The sequence below is a fragment of the Belonocnema kinseyi genome, chromosome 4 (assembly GCF_010883055.1).
Source record: "Belonocnema kinseyi isolate 2016_QV_RU_SX_M_011 chromosome 4, B_treatae_v1, whole genome shotgun sequence".
Lineage (NCBI taxonomy): Eukaryota > Metazoa > Arthropoda > Insecta > Hymenoptera > Cynipidae > Belonocnema > Belonocnema kinseyi.
The window spans coordinates 51600053-51620920 of NC_046660.1; the positions used below are offsets into that span (position 1 = coordinate 51600053).

At 22.4% G+C, this 20868-nt stretch overlaps 1 protein-coding gene across 2 annotated transcripts in view; it reads left to right on the forward strand.

Annotated features, from left to right (window-relative positions):
• Positions 1-20868, forward strand: part of LOC117171889 (poly(A)-specific ribonuclease PARN-like) — a 74738-nt gene that overhangs the window by 1582 nt on the left and 52288 nt on the right. For both annotated transcript variants that reach the window (XM_033359536.1, XM_033359535.1), the window contains exons 2-4: positions 3348-3561; positions 9701-9976; positions 15289-15571. In XM_033359536.1, the coding sequence (XP_033215427.1) occupies positions 3348-3561; positions 9701-9976; positions 15289-15571 (773 nt within the window). The remainder of the gene's footprint in view (positions 1-3347; positions 3562-9700; positions 9977-15288; positions 15572-20868) is intronic.

Consider the following 20868-nt stretch of genomic DNA (forward strand, 5'->3'; position numbering starts at 1 on the left):
ATTGTTTGGTTGAAAATTTAACTATCTCTTTGAAAATTCCTTTAAAAGTTTAAATATTCTCATGAAAATTGAAGTATTCTGTTAAAAATTAATCTTCGTTAGAAAATTAAAATTTTTGGTTAAAAATTCATCTGTTTGGTAAACAATTTAACAATTTCGTTAAAAATTTATATTACATTTTGTCTAAAATTAATTTTTTGCCTGGAAATTTAACTATTTTTTTTTGAGTTAAAAATTTATTTCTTTGTGTGAAATTTTGTTTTTTTTCTTTTGGGTAATCTTTTAGGTTAAAAAATTCAAGTATTTGGTTAATTATTAATTTTTATTGTTGCAGATTCATCATTTTAGATAAAAATGCATTTCTTTAACTGAATTGAAATATTCTATTTTTAGTTGACAATATAACTAGTGAGTTGAAAGTTACTTTAAAAATTTAAATATTTGGTTTAAAATTAATTTATTTGGTTAAAAAGTAATCTTTATTGGTATAAAATTAATTTTTTGGTTGCAAATTTTACTGTTTCGTTAAAAGTTTATTCTGTTTAGTTGAAAATTAGTTTTTCCACTGAAAGTTTAAATATTTGGTTTCAGTTAAAAATTTATCTGTTTTAGATGAAAATTCAACTATTTTCTTGAAAATTCATCATCCTCTTTTGTAGAAAAGTAATCTCATTAGTTCATACTTCATATTTTTGATTTGAAGTGCACTTCTTTCGTTAAAAGTTGATTTTTTAACTTAAAAACTTAACTATGTATTCTATTTTTGGTTGAAAATTTATTTCTTTAAGTTGAAAATTTATATATTTTGATAAAAATTTGTCTTTTTGACCTGAAAATTAATCTTTTAGCTTAAAAATTCAACTGTTTGATTAAAAATTAATTTTTTTGGTTGAAGATTCATCATTTTATTATAAAATTCACTTCTTTAACAAAAAAATTTAAGTATTTCATGTTTGTTTGAAAATTTACCTTTTCAGTTAAAAATTTAACTATTGAGTTGAAAATTCCTTTAAAAATTCAAATATTCGTTTGCAAATTCATGTATTTTGTTAAAAATGAATCTTCTGTAGAAAATGAATCCTTTTGGTTGAAATTTAAGTATTTGGTTAAAAATTTATTTTACATTTCGTTTAAAAGTAATTTTGTGCCTTAAAATTTAACTATTCTCTTTTGGGTTAAAAATTAATTTCTTTGAATAAAATTTTGATTTTTTCTTTTAGTTGCAAATTTGTTTTTCTAACTGAACACTGAACTATTCTATTTTTGGTTGAAAATTTATCTTTTCTATTTGAAAATTCATGTATTTTGTTAAAAATATATCTTTATTAGTAGAAGATTAATTTCTTGATTTGAAAATTCAATAATCCCTAAATAATTTTTTTTTAATTTATAATTTTCGTTTAAAATTCACTTCTTAAACTGAAAATTTAACTATTACATGATTGATTGCAAATGTATCTGCTTCAGTTAAAAATTTAGTTGAAATTTTATGTTTTTTGTTAAAAAAATATTTATTTATTGATAGAAAATTAATCTTTTGGGTTAAAAAATCGAGTATTTGGTTAAAATTTCATTTTTTCGGTTGAAAATTCAACTATTTGCTTAAAAAATCATTTTTTGGTTGTGGATTCATAATTTTAAATAAAAATTCATTTTAACTTTATATCAATTGTAATTGTAAATTTGTATGTAGTTTCGGAATCTGGGTATAGTTTTTTGAGTATTTTGCAACAAATATCGAAAAAATGTATCGAGAAATTTTTCAGAAACGCCAGTTTTTAGGTTATAGAATTGAATGTCAATTTTATTGTTTTTAAATTTAAAGTATGCTTCTCAGCATAATAATAATACAATTTGTTGAAATTGTTTATTTAGATATTTATCTATATTTTTATGTCGTAAAAAAATGTTTTTGATAATATTTTCAAATGAAAAAATACCTATCCAATTTTTTGAAAATATCACTTGAAAATATTTAAAAAAAAAACCATATTTTCACGAAGATTGTCCTGATTAAATTAATATTAGATTTTTCACCGAAAAAGGCTAGATCAATAGCTCAGTAAACCATATTAATAAAATCATATTGCTATTTTTTAATTAGTAAATAAAAAAGTTATTTTATTCTAATCAAATAAATCTTATTATATATTCTTTATAATGCTAATACGCATAATTTAAATTTAAAAACTCAAAATTCAATTCTATATCCTTAATACTGGATTTTGTAAAAAAAAACTGATCGAACGATTTTCTAAAGTTTGAAAATAAATCAAATTTGCTTCAATAAACAATTTTACATTTATCTTATTAATTACTGTATAACCAACAATCTTTTCTTCTGGAAATTTTAACTCTTTTTTCCTCTAAAGTTCTTCATGTTGCAAAAAATCATTCATAATTATGTTCTTATTACATTAACGGGAAAGGGCAGGTTCAATAAAAACTGCCAAAATATTATTTTCAAGTAAAATAACGTTTAGACAACTTTAATATATTTTTTATTTTAACCTTTAAACTTCGAGGAAGTATGTGCTAATATCTAATTCAAATTAAAATGATTTAAACTCCTAATATTTCTAGTAAAAATATTAAATTTTTGACAAAAAAGATGCATTTTTCAGCTAATAGTTTTGTTTTCAATCAAAGTTCTAGTTGAACTTTAACAAAGAATAATTATTTTATGAAAAAATATACAAATTTTCAACAAAGCTGTTCAATTTTAGAACACAATCTATGACTTTGATACAAAAAAGTTTAATTTTCAACAACAAAGAATATATTTTTAACAAAATAGTTTCATTGGTAACGAAAAAAAATTAATTATCAACCAAAAAGTTGGATTTTTAACCAAGAAAGATTTTTCAGTCAAGAAAAAAACTGTCCAGCGAAATTGTTAAATTTTCAAGCCCAAAAGACGATTTGGAAACAAAATAGTTGAATGATAAACCAAAAAAGATTATTTAGTTAATAAAGACAAAAAATTTCAACCAATTTGTTGAATTTGCAATCCGGAAAGACGAATTTTCATTAACATAATTGAATTTTCTAGTCGAATAGACAGGAGTTAAAACTAGGCTATCGGTGGAAAATAAAAATAGAATTTTCTATTTTTTACAAATAATAACTAAAATTTTAATTAATTAAAAAAATTATTATTATCTTAAAATATAAGATTTTGAACAACTAATCTTTTAACATAGAGTGTATTTGATTCTTAAAAATTTTTTTATGGAATACACATTTTCGGAAAAATGTTGATTTTTTAATAACTAAAACGGTCTAAGAATTTAGAGAAATTACCCGATGATAATTCTCTTTGAAATTGCTACAACTTTTTTTTACAGATTTTCGAGAAGTGTTGTCTGAACTTGACAAAGTTTTAAAGGAAGCCTCGTTTTTATGCATCGATACAGAGTTTACTGGATTAAATACAGGACCAGATGCTACAGCTTTTGACACGCCTGCACAATATTATTCCAAAATTCGATCCGGTTCCATGGATTTCCTTCTCGTACAGTTTGGCTTATCAGTTTTCTCCTTCGACAAGGAATCAAACAAGTACTTAAACAATCCTGGATTTTATTAATTCCAATTCTCCAACAAGTTCTCCCTTTTTTAGTTTTTTTTTTTCTGGAAATATCCCCTTTTTTAACCAATTTTCGCGATATTTCCTCTTTTTGTCATATTTATGTAATTCAATATTTTTTATTTAAAAAAATACTTGTTTCAAAAAATTGGTGTACCCTAGGGTGTCCAGTTGAATCCCGATTTTTGGAATTTCTAAAATTTTAAAGCGAAAAGTCTCATCACAACCAAGAAATTTTCTACCAAAAAAGATAAATTTTCAATCAAATAGACGAGAAATACTGGGAACTTTTTGGGCAAAAAATTGATCCTTTTGGGATAAAAGCTTAACTATTTGGTAGAAAATTTATATTTTTTATTTAAAAATTAAACTATTTGTTTGAAAATGTATATACTATGTAAAAAATTCTCCTTTTTTGTAGAAAGTTCATCTTTACGGTTGAAAATTCATCTTTTTCGTTCGGAAATACATTTTTTTTCTTGAAAATGCATATTTTCGAGTAGAAAATTGAACCATTTTGTATGATCCAAAATTAACTAAAAAAATTTTGATTGAAAACTGACCTTTCTTCGTTTAAAAATTCAACTAGCTGGTTGAAACCTTTTAGAAACGAAAAAATGTAAACTAATAATAAATTAAATTAAATCAAAATTAAAGTATTTGGTTGAAACTTGATGTATTTTGTTGAAAATTCGGCTTTTTTGGTAGAAAATCTATTTTTTAAAATGAAAATTCAACTATTTAGTATAAATTATATTTATTTTGTTAAAAGTTCCTTTTTTTGGTTAACCATAAACTTTTGTTTTTAAAAATTCGTCTCTTTGGTTCCAAATTAATCTTTTTTAGTTGAGGATTTAATTATTCGGTTAAAAATTTATCTTTGATAGTTGAATTCATCTGTTTTTTATTTTTAATTAAATTGTTTTTGTTAATTATTAACTATTGCGCTTTTGGTTCAAAGTTCATAATTTTAGATTAAAAATTCAACTCCTTGGTTGAAATTTCAACTTCTATTTCAGAAGTTATTTATTTTAATTGGCGATTCATAATATTTTAGTTTAAACTTTGTTTTGTTTTTTCGTTGGTAACAAATAAATTTTTTTAACTGAAGATTGTAATATGTTGTTGAAAATTCGTTTTTTTTTGCTTAAAAATTCATCAATGTTGTGGAAAGAACAACTATTACACTTAATTTTTCAAAAAAGATTTTAACTTTCAACCAAGTAATTTTACTTTCAACCTAAAAGATGAATTTCCAACTAAAATTATAAATATTTAACTGGAATACTTCAACTTTTTACCGAAAAAAATTTGTTAACATGAAGATTAAATTGCAAAGAAAATGAAAAATTTATACCAAGAAAAATCAATTTTTTTTCATTCAAAAGTGTAATAGTCCTGAAAAAAACAATTTAATTTAAAATAAAAAAACAGTTGGATTCATTTATCAAAGATGTGTTTTTAACCAAATACTGAAATCCCAAACAAAATAAATATATTTTCTACTAAATAGTTGAATTTTAAACAAAATATTGATTTTTCACCAAAAAAGCCGAATTTTGAAGAAAATACATAAAGTTTTAACCAAATAATTAATTTCCAACAAAATACATCAGCTTCTAACCAAACATTTGATTTTTTTTATAAAAAAGACGAATTTTAAATAAATGGCATAAATTTGGAAGAAAAAAAGTTTGAACAATGTGTGTAATAATCGTCCAAATATTATTTGATTAATTTGTAGCTTACATTTTTTCCGTTTTTAAAAGTTTTCAACTAAATATTTGAGTTTCTAAACTGAGAAAAATCAGTTTTTAACCGAAACAGATACATTTTTTTATCAGAAACTTGTATTTTTAACTGTAAAATTGGGTCTTCTACACACACAAAAAAAAAGAATTTGTAACAAAAATACATAAATTTTTGACCAAATAATTAAATTTTCTAACAAATTGTTGAAATTTTGAGCGAAAAATACTAATCTCCTACAGAACAGTTAATTTTCAACAAAAAAGTTCATTTTCAACCGAAGACGAATTTTCAACAAAATAGTTAAATTTTCAGTTAGAGAAATGTATTTTTAACAATATAAAAAATTAAGTTTCAACTCAAATATATGAATCTTGAATCGAAAAAATTAAATTTTGAATAAAAGCTTTAATATAAAACCAGTAGTTGCATTTTTAACAAAAAGTGCAAATAGTTGATAGCAAAAAAATTTAATATAAAATAAAAAACAATAAGACTTAACTATCAAAGGTGAATTTTCAACAAAATACTTGAATCCGAGACTAAAAAAGATTAATATGTAACCAAACAGTTGCATTTTTAACAATAAAATTGATTTTCTACCAAAAAAAGGAACTTTTAACAAATTAATATATTTTCTACTAAATAGTTAAATTCTCAACCAAAAAAAAAATTATTTTCTACCAAAAAGACGAATTTTTAACAAAACACATTAATGTATATTACAATGTATGTACTAGTCCAAATATTATTTGATTAATTTTAGTTTATATATTTTCTTTAAAGATTTCAAAATAAATAGTAGAAGTTTTAAATTAAGAAATATCAGTTTTCAGCAAAAAATGGATTTGTTAAAGTATTGGGAGAGCTATTTTACAAATTGCTTCATTTTCGTCTCGAAAATACGAAATTTCTGAAAAATAGTAGATTTTTCTACAAAATGGTTGAATTTTCTACTCGAAATTGTGTATTTCAAAAAAGTAAAGTTTATTTTCGACCGAAAAAGATAAATTTTTAATCCGACATTTCATTTTTTAAACAAATAATTGTTTTTCTACCAAATAATATGAATTTTTAACAAAATGACATACATTTTCTACCAAATTGTTGAAATGATGAAAACAATAATACGATTTTTTCCACAAAAGCGTTAATTTTGGAAAATCAATTTTTTAAACTAAAAATTTAACTGTACCAGTAGAAAATTTAAATATTTTTGTGTATATCCATTTTTTGTTCTTAGGAATTATATTTTTAACAGAAATTTTAACTATTCTGTTTTTGGTTGAAAAATGAGCCTTTTTGGATGAATACTCAACCTTAGTTGAAAATTTATATATTTTATTTCGAAATTAAACTATTTGTTTGAAAATTTTCTACTCTAAAATATGCATTTAAAAAAAAAGTTTATTTTCGACCCCAAAAGAATAATTTTTAATCAGAAATTTTTATTTTTAACCAAATTATTGTTTTTCTACCAAATAAGAGGAATTTTTAGCAAATGGACATACAATTTAAAACAAATAGTAAATTTCCTACTAAACTGTTGAAATAATGAACCCAAAATAAGAATTTTCTACAAAAGCGTTAATTTTCGGTAAAAAAATTATTTTTAAACCGAAACAGATTAAGTTTTAACCAGACAGTTTTTATTTTCAACCAAAAAAGGTCCAATGTCTACAGAAAGGGATAAATTTTCAAACCAAAAAGATGAATGATAGAATGTTTGAATTTCCAACCAAAAAATGAGTTCTTAGTCAAAAAAACAAGTCTTAATCAATTTCTGAATTTTTTATGCAAAAAGATGAATTTTCAACTAAAAAGTAGGGAATAATACAATTTTTAAGCAGAACAGATGAATTTTTATACAAAAAATTAATAGTATGCTCTCCAACCGAAAAGAATGAATTTTGAATCGAAAATAGTTACATTTTTTATTTGGTTCATTAATTCAGTTTACATTTGGGCGGTAAAACAAGAAAAAAAACATTTTAAATCAAACTTTTACTTCATTTTTTATATTTAAAAAATTAATTATTAAAAAATATTTAACTGGAATACTTGAAATTTTTAACCTACACAAATATTTTAAGTCAGGAGATTAACATTCAAAGAAAAACATCATGTTCTAGAAAAAAATTGATTTTTTTTAAGTACTTGAATTTTAAACGAAACAGTTGAATTTTAAATTAAAATAGGTAACTTTTCAGCCAAATTGTCGAATATTGAAACCAAAGTATTACTATTTTACAAAAAAGATTTTTCAAAAAATACATTAATTTCTCAACCAAATACTTCAATTTTGAACCAAAAAATATCATTTTTCCACAACAAAAGGAATAGTTAAATTTCCAGTTGGAGAAATAAATTTGCAACCAAACTGATGAATCTTCAACTTAAAATGATGATTTCGTCAACCAGAATAAATAAATTTTAAATAAAAAATAGTTTAAAACTAAAACAATTAATCTTCAAATGAAATAGTTCAACTTTCAACGAATTCGACTAATTTTGAAATAAAAAAGATAATTTTTCAACCAAAAATTGAATAATTACATTTTCTGTAAAAAAAAGAATGTTTAAACAAACCAATGAATTTTTCACTAAAATTAGGAAATATTCAACTGGAACAGTATTTTTATTTTAAGTTGAAGAAATAAATTATTTCTACAAAAAAAAAAAACAATTTTCAATAAAGTAGCTCATTTTTTAAGCAGAGAAATGAATTTTGAATATAAATGATGAATCTTGAATAAAAAATTAATTTTGATGAAAGAGTTTATTTTTCAACCAAGCGAATTTATTTATAACATAAAAGATAAATTTTCATTCTAAAAAGTCGATTTCCTACCAAAAAAGTAGGTTTCTAAAAATAATTACGTGAATTTTGAACGAAATAAATTAGTTTTCGATAAAAAAAAGACAAATATACATCCAACTTGTTAAATTTTGAAATATAAATGTCAATTTTCCACCCAAAGTGGCAGGATCAAATTCTCAGTTAAAAAAAATTAAATTAAGTTTAATCAAAATTCATCTTTTATGGTATAAATAAATTTATTTGGTTGAAAATAAACTCTTTTCATCAAAATGAATTTTTTTATTGAAGATTCATCATTTATATTAAAAATTCATTTCTTTGTTTAAAAAATAAGCTATTTTATTGAAAATATATTTCTTTTTTTTGTAGAAAATCATTTTTTTTCTTTAACTTAAAGTGAAAATACTATTCCAGTTGAATATTTCATAATTTTAGTGAAAAATTCATTTGCTTGGTTAAACATTTTTTTTTACTGAAAATGTAATTATTCAATTTTTTGTTGAAAAATTATCTTTCATTTCAAAATTCTTCGAATTCGTTGGAAGTTTAACTATTTTATTTGAAGATTCATTGTTTTACTTTAAAACTCATTTTTTAATTAAAAATTCAATTATTCTAGTTAAAAATTCATCATTTTAGTTGAAAATTCATCAGTTTGGTTGTAAATTAATTTCTCCAAATGGAAATTTAAATATTTTTGTTGTTGTTGTAAAATGATATTTTTTAGTTAAAAATTGAAGTATTTGGTTGAAAAATTAATGTATCTTTCAAAAAATCTTTTTTGTAGAATAGTAATACTTTGTTTTCAATACTCGACAATTTGGCTAAAAAAAATTGCCTCTTTTTATTGAAAATTCAATTGTTTAGTTTAAAATTCACGTATTTAAACAAAAATATAAATTTTTTTGTAGAACATGATGTTTTGCTTTGAAATTTAATCTCCTTGCTTAAAATTTTTTCTTTTTGGTTAAAAATTTCAAGTATTCCATTCAAATATTTTTTAATAATTAATTCTTTTAGTGAATAATCTTCCAATGAAGCCATGTTACAGACATTTCGGTTTTTAAATTCATACTATACAGAAGTATAATACTTCGCCTTAAATCCGTTTAATTTTTTTTTTGATATTTAAATATATTTAGATGCATTTTTTATTTAAAAAATCTATTTTTCGCAATTCAATCTTTTACTGGGTTTCATTGAGTAATGTTATTCATTAAAAAAATGGTTATTTAGCAAAAATAATTAGTTTCATTGAATACAGGAAATTATTCGTAATTAAGGGATAAATATTTCGCATGCGTTTCATATTAAAGAAAAAATGTTAACATCTTTAGTTTTTATGACAAATTTAAAACTTTTTGAAATAAAAAAAAATTAACTCACAAGAGTTTTATATCGTCCATAAAAAAAACTTTATCTCTAAATATTTTTGTTTCGAAATATTGAAAAAAACATTAGTTTTTCTTTATTTTTTTATTCCCTACTTTTGCGAAATATTTTTTTTTTAATTTTGAGTAATAATTGAAATTTTTTTGCAGGTATAATCAACAGTCATACAACTTCTACGTTTTTCCACGACCTCTTAATCGTGGAGCTTTCGATTGTAGATTTGTTTGCCAAGCTTCCAGTATTGCTTTCCTAGCAAATCAAGGCTTTGATTTTAATAAACTCTTCAATCATGGCATTCCTTATATGACCAAGAATGAGGAGGAAAAATTGCAAAAAAAGCTGGAAGAGAGACAGAGAATCAGGGAGGAAGGGCTTGATATAGTTCCTATTCCTGATCACGATAAACCCCAAATAGAAGAAATTTGGTAAGAAATTTATTTTTTCTACTCTCAGGACCTTTTTTACCAATCCCCCTTTTCTCTACATTTTTTCATCTTAAATAGGAAGACAATTTTGCCCTTTTTTATTCGTTTTCGATCCACATTTAAAAAGCATAAATATAAATTCAGGACAATATAAATTAAATCCGAAAGATGAATAAATTCTGGTAAAACAAGGCCAATTTTATGGAATAAACAAATTTAGGTACTAATATTAAAGTCAAATTAAAACTCTTCAAATCCCTTATATTTCAAGTAAAAATATTAAATTTAATTAAATCAGACGAATTTTCTACAAAACATTGAATTAATTTTCTGCCCGAAAATTTTAATTATTAATCTAATAGTTGATTTTTTAAACAAAGCGATAAAATTTTAATTAAAATAATGAATCTTTAAACAAAAAATTAATATTTGACAAAGTAGTTCAACATTAGAGAAAGTGATTTATTAAAAAAAAAAAATTCTTAACGAAAAATGTAATAGTTAATATTTTAATAAAAAAGATTTTAATCTGAATTCATATACAGTTGAATTAAACATAAATGAAAGTTTTTTCATGAAATAGTTTAATTTTCGAGCCAAAAAGATTTTTTAGTCAAGAAAGAAAATATTATTAACCAAATTGTTAACTTTCCAATTAAGAAAAAAACAATTTTCAAACTAAAGACAAATTTTGAACAAAATAGTTCAATTTTCAACCGAAAAATATTTTTCAGTCAAGAAAGAAACAAATTTTCAACCAAATTGTTGAATTTTCTAGTAAAAAAGGACGAAAGTTTAAATAAAAAGATGAATGTTCAATCAAAAAGATGAACTTTAAACCGAAACAGATTTTTCAGTCGAGAAGCCAAAAAGACGTGTTTTCAAAAGAAAAACACGAATTTTCAATAAATTCGTTTCAATTTTCAAGCAAAAAATATAAATTTTGAACAAAATAGTTGAATTTTTAACCAAATAGCAAAATTTTAAACATAAAAATGATGAATTTTCAACAAGGCATATGAATTTTGAACCAAATAGTTGAATTTTAACAAAGAATAATTATTTTCTATATAAAAAAGACGAATTTTCAACAAAGCGGTTAAATTTTAAACTAGAAAGATTTTTCAGTCAAGAAAGAAAAAAAATTCCCAACAAAAAGGTTAATTTTTCAATCTGAAAAGACGAATTTTCCACAAAATAGATTCAAAAAATTATTATTCTTCAAGAAATTAAAAAATTTCGACCGGTTTGTTGAATTTTTAATTTTTAAAAATTCGTTTTTTTTTTGTCAACCCAAAAGGATGATCTTAACATAATTGTTCAATTTTCAAAAAAGCAAATAAAATTTTCACCTGATAATTAAATTGTATGCCTAAAAAGATTTTTCAATCCGGAAAGAAAGTAAATTTTAACCGATTTTTTAAATTTTCAAGCCAAAAATAAGAATTTTTCTCAAAACAGGTGAAGTTTTAATCATAAGTTATGAATTTTTTAATAGAAAATGTAATGTTAAACCAACAAAAAACTTAATTTTTAACCAACTAGTTGAATTTTCTACCTAAAAAATAAATTCTCAACGAAAAATCTAATAATTAATGTCTCAATGAAAAAAGATTGCAACCAAATTGTTAAATTTTCCATATAAAAGGTCGAGTTTTCAGCAAAAGAGTTTTTAATTTTCTGCTCGAAAATATGAATTTTCAACATTTTCAGCCATAAGGGATTTAAACCAATAAAGATTTTTCAGTGAAGAAAGACTTAATAATGAAAACAAATGGTTCAATGTTCAAGACGAAAAGACGAATTTTTAACAAAAAAATTCAATTTTCAACCAAAAAAGATTTTTCAGTAAAGAAATAAAAAAAATTGCAACCAAATTGTTTGGTTTTAAAGTAAGAAAGACACATTTTCTACAAAAAAAGTTTATTTTTAACCGGAAATTATGAATTTTCAATAGAAAAGTTAATATTCAACCAAATAATAGAATTCTCAAGCCAAAAAGACAATGTTTCTATAAAAAAGTTTAATTTTCAACCTAATAATATGAAGTTTTAAATAAAAAAGTTAATTTTTAATCAAATAATTGAATTTTGAACAAAAAATGTGAAATCAAAAATATAAAGCATATTTCCAACTAAGAATAAATTTTCGACTCAACGAAAAATGTAGTAGTTAATATCTCAACTGAAAAGGATTTTAATTTAATTTTGTAAACAGTGAATTTGAAAAAAAAAGAAAAATCTACAGAACTGTTAAATTTTTATTCAAATGGTTGAATTTTCTGTCAAATTGTTAATTTTTTCATCCAAAAGGACGAATTTTCTACATAATAATTTTGTTAAATTTTTTGCCCGTAAATATATATTTTCAACCAAGAGGGATTAAATTTTTGAGCCAAAAAGACGAATGTGCAACAAAATATTTCAATTTTCAAAATAAAAAGAGGTACTTTTAGCAAAATAGATGAATTTGTAATAAAAAAACGAAAATTAAACCAAATTGTTGAATTTTCAAGCAAAAATGCTAATTTTCAGCAAAATAGTTGAATTTAAACCAATAAAGATTTTTCAGTAAAGAAAGACTAATAAATGAAAACAAAATAATTCAATTTTTAACCAAAAAAGTTTTTTCAGTTAAGAAATAAAAAAAATTTCAATCTAATTGTTTGATTTTAAAGACAGAAAGACAAATTTTCTTCGAAATAGTTTATTTCTAAACAGAAATTATGAATTTTTAACAGAAAAGTTAATATTCAACGAAATAATTGAATTTTCAAGCCAAAAAGATAATTTTTCTATCAAAAAAGTTTAATTTTCAACATACTAATATGAAGTTTTAACAAAAAAGTTCATTTTTAACCAAATAATTCAATTTTGAACCAAAACTGTAAAATTTTCAACGGAAAAATGAATTTTTTACAAGAAAGTTGATTCTTGAAGCAAAAGGGATAAGTTTAACAAATTTGTTGAATTTTCAACAAATTGAGTAAATTTTTAACCAATTAATTAAGCTGTCAATCAAAAATATAATTGCAGTTTTCAACTAAGAATGAAATTTCGACTCAATGAAAAATGTAGTAATTAATATCTCAACTAAAGAAGATTTTAATTTCATTTCGTAAACAGTGAATTCGATGAAAAATAATTTCTGCAGAACTGTTGAATTTTCTGTCAAATTGTTTAATTTTCTGCCCGAAAATATAAATTTTTAACCAGAGGCATGCAATTTTTAAACCGAAAATATGAATTTTCAATTAAATATTTTTCAATTCAGTAAGACTAAAAATTTCCATCATATTGTTGAATTTCCAAGCCAAAAAGACGAATCTACAACAAAATATTTTAATTTTAAAAAAAAGTTTCAACGAAACAGATGAATTTTTACAAAAAAAAAAACCCCCCGGAAAAATTCATCCGAAATTTTGAATTTTGTAAGCAAAAAGGCGAATTTTCAGCAAAATAGAAGAATATAAACCAATGAAGATTTTTCAGTGATGAAAGAATAAAAAATGGAAACAAAAATTTTGAATGTTTAAGGCGAATTGTCAAAAAATAATTGAATTTTCAACTAAAAAAGATTTTTCAGTCAAGAAATAAAAAGAAAATTAAACCAAATCATTGGATTTTAAAGTCAGAAAGACAAATTTTCTACGCAACAGTTTATTTTTAACCAGAAATTAGGATTTTTCAACAGAAAAGTTAATATTCAGCCAAATAATTGAATTTTCAAGCCTAATAATATGAAGTTTTACCAAAAAGTACATTTTTGAACAAACTATTGAATTTTGAACCAAAACTGTGAAATTTTCAACGCAAAAAGATGAATTTTTGCTCAAGAAAGTTGATTTTTCAACCAAAATGGATAAATTTAAGAAATTTGTTGAATTTTCAACAAATCAAGTAAATTTTTAACCAAATAAGTAAGCTGTCAATAAAAAATATAATAGCATGTTTTCAACTCAGAATGAAATTTCGACCCAACGAAAAATGTAGTGGTTAATATCTTAACTAGAAAGAATTTTAATTTCAGTTTGTAAACAGTGAGTTCGATGAAAAAAAAATTTCTGCAGAACTGTTGAATTTTCATCTAAATAGTTGAATTTTCTGTCAAATTTCTAAATTTTCTACACGAAATCTACAAAAAAAATATTCAATTGTCAAGAAATCAAGAAAAAAATATTTAAAAATATTTAATTTAAACTATTTTCAATTTGAAAATAAATTCAAAATAAGATATTCATAATTAAAGGCTTTTATTAAATTAAAAATATTGTTTTAGTCTCTCTGTTTTAGTCTAAATTTTAAAATTAATAATTTTCAATTTTTTAAATAAGAATAGTAACAATTGCCTCATGTTTAGAAATATTTGATTGATCACGTAAAATCAGTATAGTTACAAATCAAATATTGAAAACTAAACAAAAAACTGAACTTTGAATTTTACAATTTAAATTGTTCTGGTTGAAAAAAATTAATTTACAAATAAAATTGTTGAATTTTGATTTTTAATATAATATATAGAAACTTATAAATTCTAAAAAAATTCGAGTAACTTAAAGAGATATTTAAAAGGTCTCAAAAGATTCAAAATCTGGCTAATTGTTCCAAAATTTTTGTGCAGATAGCCCACGGACTAATTTAAAAGAAAATATAGATTCTTGTAGATTTCGAGCAAAAAATTTAGCGGCTTCTTAAAAATTGTGAAAGGCCTCAAAACAATAAAAAAAATTATTAAGATTCCTACGAAAATTGTGAAATGACTATTTAGCAAAATTTGGAAGATTTTAATGAAATATTTTTAATTTTGAAGGATTTAAAGAATCATTTTAAAAGATGTTTACAGGTTCTGAAAACATTTAAATAATTTAAAATCGAAATAAATATAAAACAAAATGTAGATGTTTCAAGATTTTGAAATAAAATTTAGAAGTTTTTTGAGGATTTGAAACTATTTTAAATGAAAATAATTTACCTTTTAATTTAAGAAGTGTTCAGTTTATCACAAAAATTTTAATCGTCTATTGCCTATTTGCTTAAAAATTCAATATTTCGGATGAATTTTTTCGTTTTTTGTAAAAATTCATCTGTTTCGTTGAAACTTTTTTTTTGAAAATTAAAATATTTTGTTGTAGATTCGTCTTTTTGGCTTGGAAATTCAACAATATGATGGAAATTTTAGTCTTACTGAATTGAAGATTCATATTTTTGGTTTGAAAATTGCATGCCTTTGTTAAAAGTTCGAAGTTCTGTAATTTCATTGATCGTGAAAAATTTTTGCGAACTGGGAATTTTTTATGCACTTTTGATTTCCAGTTCGAAAATTGAGGAATTTATCAATTCAGAGGCAGAAGAACTTTCGGTGGACAGATGTAATGGATTCATCAGACGACTTGTGCACCAAGAATCAAGAAGAAGGTGGCCCAAAAAAGTCAATCTAGAGTTCAAGTCAGACGGACCTGGACAAACTATCGTCATTACCAAAACAGGAACGAAAGAGGAAGAGGAAAAGAAAGAGGCTGAAAAGCGCGAGAAGGAAAAACAGGAACTTGAGGAAGCTGTCGGTCTCAGCGCGCTTTTAAGAAAAATTGCTAATTCGGTATGTAACTCAAATAAAACAAATTTTGACTATCTCAGTTATATGTATATAAATACTCGGTACTAATTACCTGGTACTTGGAAATCAGGAAAAAGTCTGGGAATTAATTTGTTTATTTTTGAAAAAGGCAGGGATTAAAATATACAAGTCTACAAAAATGCATTGTTTAATGTAATATTTTAATCGTATAATACAAAGACAATTTTACTGGTGAAAGCTAGTGGTTTTTTTTTTAATGCTTCTTTTTTGTAATTGAAGATTGAGTTTTTTTTCGGCAAACTACTTTTGATCGCATACAAATTCAAGTTTTCATTATTTTAATCATTTTTGCCAATTTAGAAAATTCAGAATCTCAGTTTACTCTAATTAAATTATAATTGATTATTTAAATTTTTATTATTTTCCATCATTAGAAAAATCTTTTGCTATTTTTTGATCTGTAAGATTTTTTTTCCGCTGACTTGTGTGTGTTCGAATTGATGATATTCAGGTTGAATTGTTGTTTTTTTCAATTATGCTATTATTTAGCGTACAATGCGTAATTTAAAATTTTGTTACTTTAAAAAATTTTCCATTAAAAATTTGTATTTTTAAATGCTTTCTTAAATACTTGAACAAATAAAAAATAAAATCCTTTAATGTTGAAAATTTTTGATAAATACATTTTTTTAATTCATCTGTACTTTAAACAAATGTCATTAAACAAATGTCTTTTCGTCGAAAATTCATGAATTTTGTTGAATATTCAGCTTTTTATTCGAAAATCCAACTATTTTGTTAAAAAAATGATTTTTTTTCTTCGTTATTAAGTTTTTAAACTGAAACTTTAATTAGTCCATTTTTGGTTGATGATTTATATTTTTTCTTTAAAAATTCATCTTTTTGGTAGAAAATAATTCTTTTTAGTTGGAAGTTCAGTTATTTGTTTCAAAATTCATTTTTTTAAATTGAAGATACATATTTATAGTAGAATATTAATTCTTTTTTTAAAAATTATTATTCTTTTTTTTTACTATTCCATTTTTTGATCAAATTACATATATCATTTTTCGTGTAACTTTAATTTTTTATGGAAAAATGATTAATTTGTAAGTGAAATTTTAAAATTTTGATGTATAATTTACAAATTAACATTTTTAGAAAACCTTTGAGTATTTTTAAGAGATATTTAGGTGTTTCAAAAAGATAAAAAATTATCATGAAAATTTTAGAAAGTTTTCTTAAAATCTTTTTTGAAAATTTTGTTTAAATCCTTGAAAAACTTTTTAAATATTCTCTTAAAATAATTTTTCAAAATAAAAAGTTATTTTTAATTTTCCTATGAATCTTAAGAAAAATGTTTTTATTCTTTGGAAGCCTTTCACAATTCTTGAAAAGAATCGAATTTTTTGTTTAAAATCTGCGAGAATCTACATTTTGTTTTATATTAAACTATCATTTCAAGTTTTACATTAGGTTTGAATCTTTTCGAAACTTCTACACATCTCTTAAAATTACTCAAATTTCTCCTGCAAACAATACATATTCAATTGTTATTTATACATGCAAATTGTAAAAAAAATCTAAAATTTGCAGAATTTTCTGAAAATTGTAGAAAAAATTTAATTCATTTTGACAGATATTCAGAAGTTCTGAAAAAATTTCCCAAATAATTTTAAATTTAAAACAAATTTAAAACAACTTCTAGATTTCTCAAGATTTTAAAATAAAATTTTGAAGCTTTCCAAGGATTTTTAAACTATTTAAAAAGAAAATTGATTTTCTAATCTTTTTTCTAATCTTCTAGCTTAAAATTCCTTAAAATTATATAATTTTGAAAATTTTAAAGTTCATTGATTGATTTTTTAATTTAGAGCATTGCAAATGATAACGCGGATTTATATATTTTTATATTGAAAAGTGTTACTACCTTTAATTTTTAAACGCTTATATTACTGAGCATTTGATACAAAATTTTTTAATGAAAAACTTTTAAATTTCAATTTTAAAAGTTCAAAATTTAACAGTCTCAGTTTGAGTACTTTCATTTAAAGCTGAGTTTTTATTAACTCAAGTGGAAAATTTGTTAGCTTTGTAGTTCCATTTGCTTAATTTCATTGACCGTGAAAAATGTTTGCGAACCGGGAAAAAACCGGGAATTTATTTCGTTGATTAAAAAGGCCACCCTGATATTCCAGACATAGGAGCAATCATTTTTTCAATTTTTTTTTCTTGAAAAAATGGATTTATTAAGTTTTATTCGCTTAGTCCTCATTTATCTAAGAACAGGGAATTTTATAAAATAATTATAGATTTCATTTTAAAAAAGGGAGTTCTGGTAAAGAAATATAAATTCACTTGGCACAGGGAATTTTTTACATGGGACGGGAATTTTTTTAAAGAATCATTATTCGGATTGAGAAAAAAAAGTAATTTTAAAAATCCCTCTTCTAAGTCAGAATTCGTCACAATTTGAAAGTTCCCTCTTCCAAATTTTCCAGTTATTTTATAGATTAGGAGTGGTATATACAGAAGAAATATTTCTGACTTATAATAAATTTTTTTACATTACTCGTTTCTAATTCTTTTTTTTTTTAGTTAAAAATTCAACTACTTGCTTAAAAATTCAACTCTTTTGTTAAAAATTTATTTGTTGGTTGTAGATTCATAATTTTAATTGAAAATTTATCTCTGATTAAAAATGGAACTGCTTCGTTGAAAATAAATTTTTGTAACGAAAAATGCTACTGCTCCAGTCGAAAATTTAACTGTTTTGCTGAAAATCCATTTTTCTTGTTTTAAGAATAAAATTTTCAACAAAAAAATTAACCATTCCATTTTTGGTTGAAGACGTATCTTTTTTTAATTAAAATTCAACTATTTGATTGAAAATTGATATTTTTTATTCAGAAATTAAACTAGTTGTTTGAAAATGTATCTAATACTTTGCAAAAATTCGCTTTTTTGTGTAAAAGTACTCGTAATAGTTGAAAATTCTTTTTTTTTGTATAAAATTTAAATTTTCCAGTTAAAGATTCATCATTTCATTGGAAAATTTAATTGAATGTCCATTTCAGTTGATAATTGATCTTAACTTGTTTAAAATTCAATAATTTGAATGAAGATTACACTTTTTTAATTAGAAATTTGACTATTTTGTTGAAAATCCACATATTTTGTTAAAAATCCATTTTTGTGATCGGAAATTATCTTTTTCTTTGCAGGTTACTCTTCTTGGTTGAAAATTCTTTTTTTCTGTTAATTAAATTTTTTACTGTAAACGTAACTATTATCCCAATTGAATTTTCCGAAATTTTAGTTAAACATTTATTTTTTTGGTTTAACATTAATTTCTTGACTAAAAACTTAATTATTCAATTTTAGGTTGACAAATTAACGGCTCAAGTTGAAAATGTATTTGTTGGTTTCAACATTACTTTTTTAAACTTAAAATTAAGTTATTTAAGTTTTGGATGACAATTTATCTTTTTTAGTAATTTGTATTATTTTTTTTTTGAAAATTCAAATATTTCCGTTAAAGATTCATTGTTTTTGTCGAAAACTCTCATGGTTGGTTTACAATTAATTTTTTAAAATATAAATGTTACTATTCCATTTTCGGTTGAAAATTATTAATTTTATAGTTCAAAATTCAACTATTTGGTTTGATAATTTGTCTTCTTTAATTAAAAATTGTACTATTTCGTTGAAAATGCATGTATTTTTCGATAGAAAATTAATCTTCTTGTTTAAAAATTAATTTTTTGGTTGAAAATTTAACTATTCCAGTTAAAGATTCATAATTTTATTTGAAAAATTATCACTGCTGGAAAATTGGACTACATATTTTGTTGAAAATCCATTAAAAAAATTTTTTTGCTAAAAGTTTAGCAAGTCTATTTTTTTGTAAAAAATTGATATTCTCTAGTGAAAAATTTAAGTATGTGTTTCAAAATTAATGAATTTTGGAATTTTTTGCATTTTCAAGAGATTTGAAAAATGTCAACGTATTTTAAAAGCTCTCAAGTTATTTTAATAAATTTTCCGGTCTTTTTGGAAATTTAACAGTATTTTCAAATATATAATTAAGAATTGAAAAGATTTTAGGGTATTTTTCAAAATTGAAAGAAAATTTCAATACTTTTATAGAATTTGCCGAGATTTCAAAAGATTTTTAAGTGTTTGGAATATTGTAGGTTATTTTAAAATATTCAACGAGATTTAAACAATTTCAAGTGATTTTGAAGGAGTTTGAAAGCTCTTGAGGTATTTCAATCAATTTTTCAGGATATTAGAAAATTCAAGGAATATTCAAAAGAATATGAAAGATTTTAAGATATTTTTAAAGATTCCAAAGAATTTGGAGTTGATTTCAATCATTTGAAAGGATTTCAAAATGTTTTAAATAATTTGAAATATATTTGGGGCAATTTTAATAGATTTAAATTATTTAAAATGATTATAAAGTATTTAACATATTTTAGGGTATTTCAACATATTCCAAGGAGTTTTGATTAATTTCAATAATTTGAAGAGATTTAAAGGATTTGAAATTTTTTAAGCTGTTTTAACAAATTACAAAGTTTTTTCAAGAGATTACAAAACTTTCAAAGGGTTTCCAAAGATTTTAAGGGATTTTATAAGATCTCAAGATATTTTAATAAGGTTTAGAGGCTTTCAGAAAATATCAGACTTCATGTCATTTAATGGGATTTTATAATATTTTAGGATATTTAAAAAAATTTTAAGAAACTTTAAATAGATTTATAGAGATTCAAAGGATTTAAAAAGATTTTAAGAAGTTTGAAATAATTTAGGGTATTTTAAATTTATTCCAAAGAATCTTGATTAATTTCAATCAGTTCAATGGATTTTAAAAGATTTTAAGTATTTCATGGTATTTAAAAATATTCCTAAGTGTTTCAACTAGCTTAAAAAAATTTCAAGGGACTTCCGAAGTATTGAAAGGATTTGAAATATTTTAGGGAATTTAAAAAGATTTCAGGGAATTTTTCAATAAATTAAAAAATTTAAAGGGATTTCAAAGGATTTGACATATTGTAGTGATTTTCAAAGAAGTATGAAATTTTCTATAATTTTATGGGATTTTATAATATTTTAGTGGATTTCATAGAATTTATTTACAAGAATTAAGGAATTTCTTAGGATTCCAAAGACTTTCTAATATTGAAAGTTCTTTCCAAAAAGCTTGAAAAATTTCAAAGATTTTAGGATATTTTTAAATATTCCAAGGATTTAAAAATTTATTTCAATAATTTGAAGGGATTGCAAATGATTTGAAATATTTTATGGCATGT